Source organism: Daucus carota, chromosome 1 (genome assembly GCF_001625215.2).
Source record: "Daucus carota subsp. sativus chromosome 1, DH1 v3.0, whole genome shotgun sequence".
NCBI lineage: Eukaryota > Viridiplantae > Streptophyta > Magnoliopsida > Apiales > Apiaceae > Daucus > Daucus carota.
This window is the reverse complement of record NC_030381.2, coordinates 33,812,484-33,827,053: the sequence shown is the minus strand read 5'-3', so window position 1 is coordinate 33,827,053 and position 14,570 is coordinate 33,812,484. Positions and strand designations below refer to the sequence as shown.

The window sequence follows — 14,570 nt, the reverse complement described above, 5'->3', positions numbered from 1 at the left end:
TCTCGTGACTGCTCTGGAAGAGACTACTCAGATATGCCGATCAACCTCATTTTGGACCTTTTGTATGTACGGATTGCCTTTAGTCATTTAGTACTGTACTTTTTTGTTTTGGCCTCAGCGTGTTTTTTTCTAAGTCAAGGTAATCTTTCAAAATGAGGATACAAGTACAGTTTATAATATTTTAACATATCATGGAGTTTATGGTTGAAATTAACTTCACTTAATATTTATATTGATAACATAAATTTCAAATTTATAATATATTATAATTTAATATTATTTTTACTTTACGGGAAAAATATACTATTTTAATTTCCCTCCTATGATTATTTTAGTCCACTCTCTACAGTTCACACTAATTTTACCAATACTCTGTCGGTACCAATATCTCATATCTTTGTTTGACTTTTCAAAGTTAAATTGTTCAATCTTTGGTTGATAATTAAAAAATTCTATAATGATTTATAAATTGATTCTATAGTAAATTGTTTAAAATATTTAGTGACATATTTTTTAAAGAATTAATTATCTTATTGATCAAAATTAATTACATTGATTTCAAATGAGAGAAAAATTAAAGGGCGGGAAAGAGATGTTTTATTAGTCCTCTCTCAAGTTGCTCTATTTGAATGTCATCTCAATCCTATTTGAATGTTTGATTCGCCCATCACCGTATAGACAAGTGACTAATAAATGTACTCAATTGACACAGACAAGCAGATTTTAGCTTTTTGTTTCAAATAAACGGCGAAGTTTCCCTAGTAGTAACAATTTTTCTTCCTAATCACAATTATTTAGTATTTTGTATAGTTTCAAAATTAAATTTAAAATCAGACCACTGCTGCATATAATAACACCGTTTGAAAACCTCGATGATTAATATACACTTACCAGTAAATCTCATTTAAAATTTGAAAAATACCTACAATCTGTATATCATGAGTATTATGAAGTGCGGAAAGTATTAGCATAAAGTTATACACTTTCGGGATTTAAAATGATTTAAGCATGGAAAAGCACCTAATCTTCAAATCACAATTTATCTTGGTTTTGAATTGCGGGCATTTCTATATTATTTTGATGCATACTTCCAAAGCAGGCATATAAATTCACATACTCACAAGTCACATGCATAAACACTATGCGAAAATTGTTAAATAAACTGAAAATGAATAGTCTAGTTACTTGTTCAAACTTCATATACTACTACTTCTTTGCTAAATTTGAACCACAGAAACTTGTCAAGTCTGCGACAACTTGGTGAACTATTGTAACTTGTAAGTTAACAGCTATTCTAATATAAATAATGTCCTAATATAATTTCCTCTAGAATTCAAGTACAACTCTAAATTAAAATTCTCTGAATCATGTATGATATTGATTATTAATATTAATAACTTTTCAGATACATTAAAATATATTTATAATACATAATTGTCGCTTAACATATTCTTGACAAGTGATGCTAGGTATTTCGAATTATTTATCTCAAAAAGTTCTCGACGTGAGATGAGTAACATGTCAATTTGAGATTATTTGATTAACGAGGTTATGTGAATGTAAGTCCATTTTCATTTACAGTAAATGTCCAATGAAAAAATAACACTTGAGCATTGACAAATTTATTAAAATATTTTTTGAATTACCTAGTATCATCCATTATTGATACAAGTATTCATACATTAAAATTTTTGTAAATAAATAATATCGGGATCACAAATTTATTTTAATTTATCAAGATTAAGAATTAGTGGAGATTAAATATATACTCTTGTTATTATATTTGATATTATGTTGGGCCCAAAAATATATAATATAATTTTTAATTCACGATAAGTTATTGATTAATAGAGGTTAAATTGTAAAATGTATCGGAATGACATTAATATTCTATGATTAAACATATAGGTATTATTTGATACTCTTCTATGTATTCATCTACTGATTGATTTTATTTATAATTATATCTCAATAGATATAAAGTAATTTCTTTAAATTTATTTTTTAAATTAAACTACAAATTCACGAGAGTGCTAAATTATTTGACATAATCACAGTTTATATATATGAAAGATACTTCACATGTTGGTTTGTAGATTGGAATATGATCAATAAACATTCTTTAATATGTCAGCTAGCTTCTGCTACAATATTTAACTGTGCAACAACTCAAATAATAAAGCTGGTAAGGATGTCAACCAATTTGACTTTGAACCCAATTTCGTAACTAAAACCACCCTCTTTGATTGCGACAAACAGAGTATAAAATGGCACTATTCTGATTTACTGTAGTATTTGTAATATTATTTATTATATTAAATTTAAATAACATTTATAATGTTTTCCAAAAAGTTAGAATTTATAATTTTTAGAGTCGACTTTCAAAATTAAGTTTTTAGTCAGCCACAACTTCTCCGATCTTCAATCTTTATATCTTTTATTGGTTGAAGGATATAATATCTTATCGAAGTAATCATATTTCTTTCGATAAATATGCTGTTCAGACACTTAAACCGGCTTGGATCACGTCTAGACAAATAGAAGCATGTCGACCGGCGCTCTTTCAACCCTTTCTCATAGTTGCTAGTTTTTTTTTAATAAAACCAAAATCTCATCTTTTTTGGATGAGGTCTTATTAAGTATCTTATTATTAAAGTTGTGCGCTCGTGTCCTTTTTTTTGTTGAGATGTTGATATTTTGTGTTTTTGATAACTTTGTGTGCTTTGTTATGGGTTTTGTAAAGTTTTTTTTAAAGGATTTATATTTTGTTTTGGATGATTTGCAAGGCTAACAACAAATATGACATGGTGGTGAATACCACACGAACTCATCTTCCACGGAGGCGGTTGTTGTTGTTACTTTAATATTAGTTCATATAACTCATAGATGATGTTATGTGAAGGTCAACTGTGATCATACTATCTAATCTAAGTAATATATGTAGATTACTCGAGATATGATTGTAATATTTTTTAGATCGAAGAATTTAAATATTTTATATGTTAAGTGATCCGAAAACAAAATGACTACTTGTTTAATTCATTTTTTGTTTCACAATCAGGTTGTAATTGAGAGTTCAAGATTTGTCCCTGGATTTCACTATTTGAGATAAATTCTTCACTTTTGATGAAAAAAATAAACTAATAACATCAATATATATTCATCAAATTCATATGCATTATGTAATTTTTATATTTTAGTTAATATGTAATTTTTGAAAGTTTATTATAATTTTATAAGTTTATTTAATAAAAATTGATTTCATAATTTGAATAAATAACTTGTCAAAAAATTTTATCATTACGTTTACAACAATTCATAAATCACGTATAATATAAACTTGTTATAATTTAGATCATACACTTATCACAGGTTCACAGGTCATGAATTATTTTTCTAATCTTACACCAACTTTCCCATGTCTATCAAATCACCCGAACCTCAGGCACAATGGGGCACATAAACCCTAGAGCAAACGAGTTGTGGTCCTTCATGCTAGGGTTTCAGTTGGCTTTCAAGCTTCGACGCCGCAGAATTGAACTTGAGACGGAGGCTGCAGAGGCTCTGCGAGAATGGGATGATTGGTGTTGGTTTGTGGATCCAAGGCACATCAGCCTTGTTCCGCAACTCAACAGGAGGGTAAGGCTGGGAAGGCTGTGCTCAGGAAGCGCACGGTTGAAGCTAGTCAAAATGCCCTGGCTCGATATCTGGGGAGGATGGTGCTGCAACTCGCTTCGCCCCGGTAAGAATCTTTGAACCTTTTGGTCGAGTGAGTGAGTTATGGCATCTGGATATGGGACTAGGGCTTGGAGCAGGAAACTTCATGGTGGTGGATGAGGAGGACTATGTGGCTCAGCAAGCTCAACTCCAACAGCAGCAGGAATGGATGATGAATGAAGCTGAGGAGGCCGAGGTTGATGGGGGCAACAGTGCTGGATCAGTGGCGGTGGCAATGGTGTTCATGCAGCACTCGAAGACATCGACTAGCTCATGACGCTTCAGCTCTTCAGTTTCTTGGGCCGCTGTCTGGGCCTTGTTTTTAATCTGCTTTTCTGTAGTTTTTTTATGTTTTAAGTCTCAGACGCTGGTTTGTATTTGGATATTGGGCTTAGCCCGCAGGGGTTTTCTAACCCTTTCTGGTTTCTTTTTATTGAATGCATGCTTGCTTATCAAAAAAAAATCAAATCACCCGAACCCACCCAACTCGAAACCTAATTTGCTGAGACAGAAATTCGAAAGTGATCCGAATATCACATGATTGACAAAAAATAGATCGAAAATGACTCGAAATTAGAATTTTATTTGTAATAACTTCAATTTTTGGTTTTATTCAATTTTAGATGATTTTAACTTGACCCGAAATCGACCCGATTGCTGACACGAATACGACCTTTTACCCGAAATGGCAACACCTTATACATGATTTAGTTTTATTTAAGATTTTATTTAAGATTTTCTTTCACAATTTAATAAGAACATTGTATTTATTAATAAAAATAAATAGGCTTTTATATTCTAGTTACTCTATATCTATAAATTTTAAATATCAATATATTACTTTGAGTACGAATCAAAACATATAATACAAGATTAATTTAAACAAATTTCGAATATATAAAAGTAATATATAATCTCATATGTAAATCAAATATCCAAAATATATTTCAAATGTTTTATTCATTTTTGATTTTGTAATTCACATATGAACATTTTTAGTTCGCAATGCCAAAACAAAAAAGTATAATTATTTTTTGGCTAATTCTACTTTTTAGAAATTAAATTTTACTTATTTGTGAAATAATTTTTTTTATTTTTTTGTTAAGTAACAAAAATATAATCTATTATTAATATTTATATCTAGGAAAACTATAAATATATATATATATTTTTTAAAAAAATGAATTTAATTTTTTTTACCCAAACCATCCATAATTGACCCAAACGATCCATAATTGACCGTTTATAAACAAGAAGTGAACAATGTACACTAGTGAGCTGAGCAATGTTGAAGATTTTCCGGCCACAAAATAAGTCCAATTCCACCGGAAAACTCCCTTTTCTATCTTTCAAATTATCTTATTGCTCCTCAAATTCACAGCCATCTTCTTCATTTGCATCGTCACATACACAGCCTTTATATCTCACCAACGCTATACTCAATTGCAAAAGCACTAAACGTGCCCTGAAACTTTTTTACTCAGCCCCAAAACACATTTCTTATAAAAACACTCTTGAGCTACATTCCGCTATTATTCACGTCTTGAACGATGCTAAAATGTACCTGCAGGCTCGATGTTTGATAAAATGTCTCTTAGAACTGCTGCTTAAGACCCGGAGTTCTAAACGCGCTTGTTCTTCTGTTTTTGATGCGATCAGTGAGTTGAAAAGCAAGAAAGGGAATTTTAATGTGTTTGGGATGTTGATAATTGCATTGTCGGAGATGAGTTTGGTTGAAGAAGCTAGGTGGGTTTTTGGGAAATTAGGGGTATTGCCTTCTGTGCAAGCGTGTAATGCGCTGTTGGATGGGTATGTTAAGATGGGGTGGTTTGATTCTATGTGGGAACTTTATAATTTTATGTTGGAACGTGGTTTGGTGCCTAGTGTTGTTACTTATGGTATATTGATTGATGCTTGTTGCCGTCGTGGCGAAATCGAGAAAGCATATAAGCTGTTTGATGAGATTTCGTATAAGAGGATAACGCCGAATGTTGTGATTTATACTACCCTTATATGTGGGTTATGTGGGGATGGTAGAATTTTAGAAGCCGAAAGATTGTTTAAGACAATGCAGGAAGCTGCTGTGCTTCCTAATTTACATACATACAATGCTCTGATGGATGGGTATTTTAAATTGGCAAATGTTTATGCAGCTCTTGGATTGTATCAAGAGATGTTGAGAAAAGACGTGATGCCAAATGTTGTTTCGTTTTGTATTATTATCGATGGGCTTAGCAAAGAAGGTAAAGCTGCAGCTGCACATAGTTATCTTGTGTGCATGATCAAGTTTGGTGCTATTCCTAATTTGATACTTTATAATTGTTTGATTGGAAGCTACTCTAGGGAAGGCAATTTGGCTGCAGCAGTAAAAATATTTTCAGAAATGGAAAGTTATGGGTATGCACCGGATGCATTTACTTATAATACCCTTATTAAGGTTTATTGTTCTGAAGGTGGATTAGAGAAGGCACATCACCTTTTTCATGAAATGAATAAATATGGGATCACTGCAAACTCTGTGACCTACAATAGTTTGATAGACGGTTACTGTAAAAAAGGTAATATGGACGAGGCTTCTAAGTTGTGTTCAAATATGATGGAAACAGGTATCAAGCCCAATGTCATCACCTTTTCGACTTTGATAGATGGTTACTGTAAGATAAGGAACATGGAAGCTGCTATGGGATTATATATAGAAATGGTAATTAAAGGTCTTGAACCAGATGTGGTTACTTACTCATCTTTGATTCATGGACAATTCAAAGACGGTAACACCAAAGCAGCCCTTCGTTTGTATACTGAGATGGAAGAAGCACATGTGACGCCTAATGCTTTTACAGTAAGTTGTATGATTGACGGGCTTTGCAAAAACGGAATGATTGCTGAAGCAATAAAATATTTCCTAGATAAACCCATATCTCAGCTTTCTGGCACTAATATTGCTCAGATGGACCATGAAGGTTGTTTAGCAAATAATGTTACTTATACCGCTTTGATTCAGGGTCTGTGCAAGGATGGGCAGATCTCTACAGCCAGTAAGCTTTTCTCAGACATGCGTTCCCTTGATTTGAGACCGGATGTCCTCAGTTATTATACCATCATGAAGGGGCATTTAAAAGTTAAGAATGTGCTTGATGTCATGGTGCTACAGGCAGATATGGTCAAGTTGGGTATCATTGCAGACAGTCTCATATGTGATATGTTGACTAATATCCATCATGAGGTTGGAGATCTGACCTCAGCACTCAAGTGTTCATAGCATCTGCAAATACCCAGTCTTGAGTTGATAATAGATTTATAAGTTCTACGATATAGGGGGTGGGGGGCACTAACTCTGCTTAGCGGACCTAATGCTTGATGAAATTTGAGATGAGTAAGAGTGTACAGTGTTGTGCTTGTAGCCTACCCATCAGTTGAGGAAACAACATTGTTCCCCAGGTTTCCTAGAACCCAGTTGCCTGAGCACTGTTGATTGCATAACACCAAAATCAAGCGGTCAAGAGTTTCCAGATGATTGTTGAGCTAACATGTTAGGCCAAATGCTAGTTACTTGAAATGTGACTCGTTGAGCCAGTGTGTGTATGTAGGAACCAAGAAGCGAAACAAAGTTCTTTGATGTTTGGGGCGTGTCTGAACTCTGAACAGAAGAGTGTTGAAGGTTTTGAACAAGTAACATCACTTGCATGTGTGACAGCAGCAGTAGTGAAGCCTGGAATCGAGATATCCAGAACCAACCATTGAACCATGTGTGTATGCGATCTCACTATCTTTCCTCATATCCGCATCCGGATCATCATCATGTGACCAAACTGATTAATGGACCTAGTTGCTAATGTAAATGTTTATTGCTCCAAACTGATACTTATTTACAAAACTATATGTACTCTGTTTAACCAGTACCTTCCCAGAAATTACAGAGTGCTAAAGTCTTAACTTCAGATATATGTATATCAGTATTATGTACAAAAGTTACAGTTATTACCATCATATCACGCGGTGCATTACAAAGATAACAATTACAAAAAGCCACATATATGACCCTCGATTATTTATCCGCTATTTGTTCCAGGATCAATACTCTATCCTGATGAAAACAGGGCCCTGCCTGAAACTGCAGAAGATGTGGTTCATTACTTGATTTTCATATCCAAGATTGAATGGAATAGTTGCATTTGAATGAATTCACACCACTTATATGTGCAAATATATCCGAAGAGTCGACCATGTCATCCTCCTCCTTCACAACAACCTGTCCAGAATCATCGTTGTATGAAATTAAACAATAACCAACATTGTTATTAAGATTGTTGCTGCAAAATAAGTTACTTGAAGTGTGTATTAGTATTTTTGTGGTTGGTACATACACGAATTGATCTGACATCTTCGTCTGTGTCCTCTTCATGTGTGCTGCTAGTAGTTCTGGTGGGATCTCCAAAATCATCATTCTTTGCAAACCTTCCCCTGACACGAGGCCGGCTGTCTGCAAGTGTCTTTCGACAAGCATACTGCACGAGAATATGTTGCATGATCAGTTTTGTACACTTAAATCACATTGTTCTAATTAGACCTCAAAGACATTGTGCAAGTTTTATCTAGAGATACCTTGATTTTCTTGCTGAAATTCCTCTCGTTCCTTTTCTTCATGTATCGATGGATCTTTTCTTTTCTCTCTTCAGCTGAAAGTTTTCCAACTTTGAAGGTAGAATCTTCCAAGCTTGTGATCTCAGAAGCCAGAGGAGTAGCATTTGCACCGCCATTAACAAGATGTTGGCTCTCGTTGCTAAGCGCCTTTTCAGATTAGTACATGCATCAAAGGATCATATAAGCATCGCAATCAATTCAAAGTTTACAATAGTCTTAGTCTTCTTGATACACATAGAGAGGCTTTAATACCTGAAGATTGCTATTATATACGCGTGACAGAGGTTCTGTAGAGAAAAGGCCACCATTATCTCCTTGATAATCCAATTCTTGAGGCTGCAGATCAGTTCCAAGAAACAGATTCCCAGTGAAAATTCCTGAACTTTCAGTAGATAAAGTACCATTCAGATTACTTTGCAGATATGAGTTTATTCCCGGATCAAGAAACGAGCATGTAGGCGACGAATGATTCATCCTCATGTAAGATGGCATTGAAGATAAGCATTCATCTTCATTAAGTGCAGGGAATGGTGGTCCCATAATCTGAGGCACAACAGGGCCATTCGCGTACTGTGAGAGGGAGGCGTCAACAGCATTATCAGCAACTCCTAATTGAGTTTGCAACAAAGAGATGTCGAACTGCTGCTGCTGACAATTGGTAAATTGAGGAACAGATAGTGCAGTAGGAGAGGAAGAAAAGTCTATAGAAGCAGAGATATCATTGTCAAAATCTTCGGCTGAATCAAAAATTATTGACAGATTGCTAGTGTTAGTGTTGTTTTCTGCACTCATAGGTGGAGGAGCATTGCTAAATGGCTTTCTTGTGACATTGTTAGCTATGCTATCCGAAAGTTTGCTAACTTCTGGAGTATTAAAAGGAACATTAGTCGTATATGAAGAGTGCTCCTCGTAGCAGCAATTTGAACTTGAAGCAACTTCAGAGTTTTGCAATGTCTCTGGAAACAATTCAGATTCACAAAACTCCAGAATTTGAGCACTAAGAGGGCTCGAAATCTCTTGCTGCATAACAGAACAATAAATCAGTTCATAACACATCGCGTGCTTATTATATACGCGTAAATAGGGAGCTTGTCTATGAATTTTTGAAGGTCTTAAGGGCTAAGAAAACAGATAACAACTTGAATAGCACAAGGTAGAAAAGTTTAATGCAAAATTATCTTATGCCAAATATAGCAAAACATATGGAACTTTATAAAGAGCACTAAAAGAACTTTGTTTGTTATACTTTGTTCAAGAAAGAATGAAAAAACTTAAGGAGTACGCTGATGAAAAGCTAATATTCTGTAATAATTTGGGAAGATAAAATGGAAATTGAGTTACAAGGGGAGTTCATGATCATAACAACATTCTGCAGATAAGTGGGGTTAGAAAATGACTTGTTGTGAGTGCAAAAACTTTTACAAGATTGAAACATCTTCTTGGCCAAGAAGCTGATTCTGATTTGGCTGCCGTGCTTGACTAATGTGATATAGTCACATAATACAGATAATTATGAGGTAGCTTTAAAATGATTATAAAATAGAATTTAGGTACGCATGTCTTAGATATTTGATAGTTTGTGCCAAAAGAACACATGCAACGAGAAATATAATTGGAACATGCAATCTCGTGAATAGGAAATGAGATTAAGTTCGACCATCATTTCTTGTATAATAAAAAACATGCAAGCTCGTAAATAATGAATTAAACAAGAATCGACTAAGGAAATACATACAACAGGAAGTTGTTGTTGTTGTTGTTCGGGATGATTCAACACGTCTTGTAACATTGTCTGCTTTCTTCTTCGAACTTCTTCAAAATCCACGATAATTGTAGTTAAAATGCCGAAACCTTTGCTGCAATTTTATCTTCTTTACTTAAATCTATTTCTTGAATCTTGACAAATATGATCCTCAAACTAAGCTATACATAAGTCTATAAGATAAAAGTAAGAATTAGAAGAAGAAAATGTGAAAGAACAAGTGGAGAGAAGATGGATAGGAAATTAGGAACTATAATAAGCATGGAGGGACGTTAAGAATGGGTTGTGAAACAGAGAGTATGATATTAGTTATATATAGGTGGATTATATGGGTGGCTATTACATTTTGCTAAAGTCAACCCTAAAGAGTCGCGTTGCCACTCATTTACGAGATTTGTGCCTCCGTGTCATTTGCTGTTCTGTCTTTATCCTATGTTCCTGTTTTGTAGTGAAAGGTGGCAATGTCCTACCTGGCATGGGAGGCTTTGCTGGCATTATGTTTGGAAAATATTGTGATAAATTAACTTGGATGTAATGGTAAAAAAATATGAGCAATACCAAAATGTGTCTTGAGATCTTATTGAAATAATGAATACTCCCTACTAGAAATTTGTGTTATTATTATTATTATTATAAGAGTATTCGAGAAAGAAAGATTTGTGATCAAGTGGCAATTCTTCCATTAATAAAAATTCAAGAAGGTTTTGAATCCCCCAACATTATATTCATCATTAATATCCTAAATATCATGATCCGGAAAAATGATCCAAAATATCATTTATTAACATCACATGATGTAGCGTTTCGATATTCATCCAAAAACCAACATCATCCGCTAGTTTAAGTAACGTTTTGTTAGGTTAATCCTAACATAATGCTATATCGTGTAGCGTTTTGCTGAGTTAAAACTAACAAAACGCTACACGATCTAGCGTTTTCTTCTCAAATTGAAAACGCTAGATTATCATACGATAATAACTGATATTTGGGGTCATTTTTCCACATATGTTATTCCGGACATCCCTCCGAGATTTTATGAGATCTGGGATCCTTTTTCACGATATACTCATAATTTATTTGCGATTTTGTGAAAGACAATGAAGAACTTATTATGTTATTGTTTTTTATTTATGTTAAAAGTTATTGTTTATATTTAGTTAATATGATAAATTATATCAATGTATATAAAATGTAAGTCAAATTCTTAAGAATTATTAATTTATATATTTTTATCAAGTAAAAATGAATTCTTTGTGTCCCATTTATTATGCTCTAATAATTTTATTTTATACTTCAAAAATTATTATTATTTATATATTTATATATTATTATATATAATATATTGATAATTATTAAAATTGTATTATTTTATATAATATAATATATAATATAGTATATATAATTTAATATAATGTGTAATATATAAAATTATAAAATTATACATATACAAAATATTATATATATTTTTATATATTCGGCTTTTTTCCGGGTTCCGCATTGGTACACCTAATATATAAATCCAAATCCAAAAATTTTCGGTTTAAAAATTAAATCTATATCCAAAAAGTCGGGTTCAATAAATCCAAAATTTCGGATTATTAGATTATTTTATAGTATCCCTAGCTTCCACTATGGTACTATGCAGAAAAGGACTCCTCTGTGACTCCAGATTTCTCAGCTAAAGGCTAAAACTGCAGCAAGATATTGAGAGTTCGAGACTATTTTGCTATTCCAAATTCTAATCACAAAAATATATAAATTAGTAGACTGTCTTTCCGGCGCCTATTTATCTAATTGGGTGATCAGATCGAAAGAGAATTTTGTAACAATTTCATTAGAGTCGGATAAAAGTGTTCAGTTCATGTTAAATCTTTAGTTTAAGTTGTGTCTTAACAAGAATAACTTCATTATTAGCAACAAAACTTTGAACCAACTTTCAACCACACTGCCTACTTTAATTTTGGTGGTTTCCATAGGCATTTCAGGTCATCAGGACTGTACTAATATTCTTATACTCATTTTAATAAACACGACTAAGTGAGCTTGTCATACGAAATCAGGTGCCGATACGCTATAATTAGTTACTGCTTTGAGCCAATGTTCATGCAGTGTTAGCCAAGTAAAATCAGCTCATCTTGAAATGGAAACAGAATTTCCCCATGGTTTGGTGGAGGTGTCTTTTAACTTATTTCGGCAAAATTCACTACAAGTTGTGCTCTTCCACTGTCTAATGATTTTTTCTAATATTTAGTAATTAAAGACTAGCCCGAACTGGAATCTCATATCATGTTCTGCTATTAATTTCAGAACTTTGTTCGTGTTGGAACTGAAACATATTCAAAGTTTTGATAGGATTGAAAGCGCCATGGAGTTTTGTACAAGTGCACCAGTGAGCACAGATTGGTATCTATACCAACGAACCTCGCTACGAGGCCTTATATGATACACTAGTTGCACTGAAACAAAATCACTGTGAAATGACCTGATGATATTTTGTTGTTGAATGCATTTTATGAATGTGTTTTCAGTTTCCGTAATAACTTGATCTGTCGGATTTGGAATAAAATCACATTATATTATCATTTTACAAGTGCTTCTGCCGCGGATGATTTTGGCTGATCTTTTTTTAGGAATAAATGTTATACGAATTCTTTTGTGTAACGGAAAGTGCAGACCTGTTCTTGGCTCTTCCGAGAGACATCTTACAACTTGATTTCAAAAGGACTTGGTTCTGATTAATGCCTTAAAAGAATGGAAAATAGTAAGAATTGCTACTACTATAAAGAATGCTTGAAAATCAAAAAATCAACTCTTATCTGAAAAGAACAAATGTGACTTCTGGGACATTAGCAGGACGGAACTAGCTTCAAGGCCAACCAATTTAAAGTGTTAAAGGGAGAATCTGGTCTAATCCTTAAAACGTCCTTAGAGTGTGGTTTGTGATAAATACATTGGAGGGATTATTTCAATTACTAATATTTTAGAAACAAAACAAATATTTTGTAGCTTGGATAGAGTCATGTGGCTATGCTCTTGAATTGTCTTTCTGATGAAAGGGGCTCAGACATGGCATGTGATGTTGTGAAGAGAATAATCACCCCAACCCCCTTCTAGAACTAAAGGGGTAGAAGATATTTATGGGCGCTGAAAGGAAGTTATCTCTTTTTTTTCTGCGCAATTCTTTATAATGTACATTTTTGTTTAATTCCAACTGCTAATGTTGATCACTTTCACCATCTTCCAGTCTTTAAAGACATATCTGAATTACTTTGGCCATTGAAAACTTTAAAACAAAACGAGACCTTAGAGTTTACAGAGCTTTGTGAAGTTCAATTGGAAGTTTCTTTTTTATGTTTTAGTATGAGATATCGTTTGTCATTACTTTTTCAGGCGCCCAGTTTTGAAGCTTTTCTCAGAACTCTCTTAATTTTTAGCTAGAAAGCTGGTTTCAGAATTCTGCATTATTACTGTAGTTTTCGCGGAAAGCAGTTTCTAACCTGGAAATACATTTAATGACAAATGAAGTTAACTTATTTTTTTAAAAAAAAAACACATAATAGTAACCATTATGCTGCATTTAATGAAAACTTTAATCTTACTGCTTTCTTGGGGTTGAAATGTTGAAGTAATAAAAAAAATCAAAATCTTTGATGGCCATGAGAACTCATCTACTACATTAATAACATTGAAACAATCTCTAAGCTAACGACTCTGTGATGTTGAGGTGTTTCAGGCATTTTACTGATATTTTCACATATACATAAGCTTAATCAGTCAGATCAGAACAAATCTTTTTCTTTTTCTTCTGCAGACAAGTCAAATTTACTAAAGACAGTGTTCGTCAAGAAAATGAGCTTGACAGAGAGAATTTCTTTGGCTATTACAAAATATTAAAGTTTTATTGATTGATTACTGAAGTTTTTAGGTATATTTACGGGGCCTTGAAGAATTTTTGTGTGCTACGACATGACACAGACACACACCAGATACTTTGAGGACTAATCTTCAATTGGATTTCCAAAAGACTTGATGCTAAGAAAGCCTGAAAGAATTCTTAGATTTTGGAAGTTTAACATGTGAAAATTGACATCTTATCTAAATAGAACCAATGTGAAATTTTGAATACTTTAAGATTAGCAGTACCATGAAGATCTAGCTTTACGGCCAAATCAAGTTAGTGGGAATCAGGTCTAATCCCTTTGTTCTTGGGTCAGGTCTAATCCCTTTGTTCTTAGGTCTTTTGCGTGTTATATACAGATCATGAATTGGATGATTACATTTTTTTTGCGTTTTTTTTCAGTGTACTACGAACAAAATATAAATCAAAATCCCGTTACACCCTTTTCACGTGGTTTAGAAAATTATGATCATGAATTCATATGTATTGAAATAAAGTAAGAAATGAAATATGCATCTGGAAGTTAATTACTTAAAGGTCATGCATGTGTCT

The 14,570-nt window shown here is 33.2% G+C and overlaps 2 protein-coding genes across 2 annotated transcripts; one reads left to right on the top strand and one right to left on the bottom strand.

Moving 5' to 3' along the window:
- The first annotated feature begins 4,942 nt into the window (after positions 1 to 4,942).
- LOC108206393 (pentatricopeptide repeat-containing protein At5g61400) lies at positions 4,943 to 7,613 on the top strand. Its single transcript, XM_017376678.2, has one exon. It carries the CDS (start codon positions 5,003 to 5,005, stop codon positions 6,974 to 6,976), a length of 1,974 nt encoding a protein of 657 aa, XP_017232167.1. The 5' UTR covers positions 4,943 to 5,002; the 3' UTR covers positions 6,977 to 7,613.
- Positions 7,614 to 7,743: 130 nt separating this feature from the next.
- On the bottom strand, positions 7,744 to 10,391 carry LOC108206403 (two-component response regulator-like APRR5). Its single transcript, XM_017376691.2, has 5 exons — positions 10,094 to 10,391; positions 8,611 to 9,378; positions 8,320 to 8,505; positions 8,082 to 8,222; positions 7,744 to 7,966 (listed from the first exon to the last, which is right to left on the bottom strand). The coding sequence occupies exons 1-5, from the start codon at positions 10,145 to 10,147 to the stop codon at positions 7,859 to 7,861; spliced, it is 1,257 nt and encodes a 418-aa protein (XP_017232180.1). The 5' UTR covers positions 10,148 to 10,391; the 3' UTR covers positions 7,744 to 7,858.
- Between the last annotated feature and the right edge of the window lie 4,179 nt (positions 10,392 to 14,570).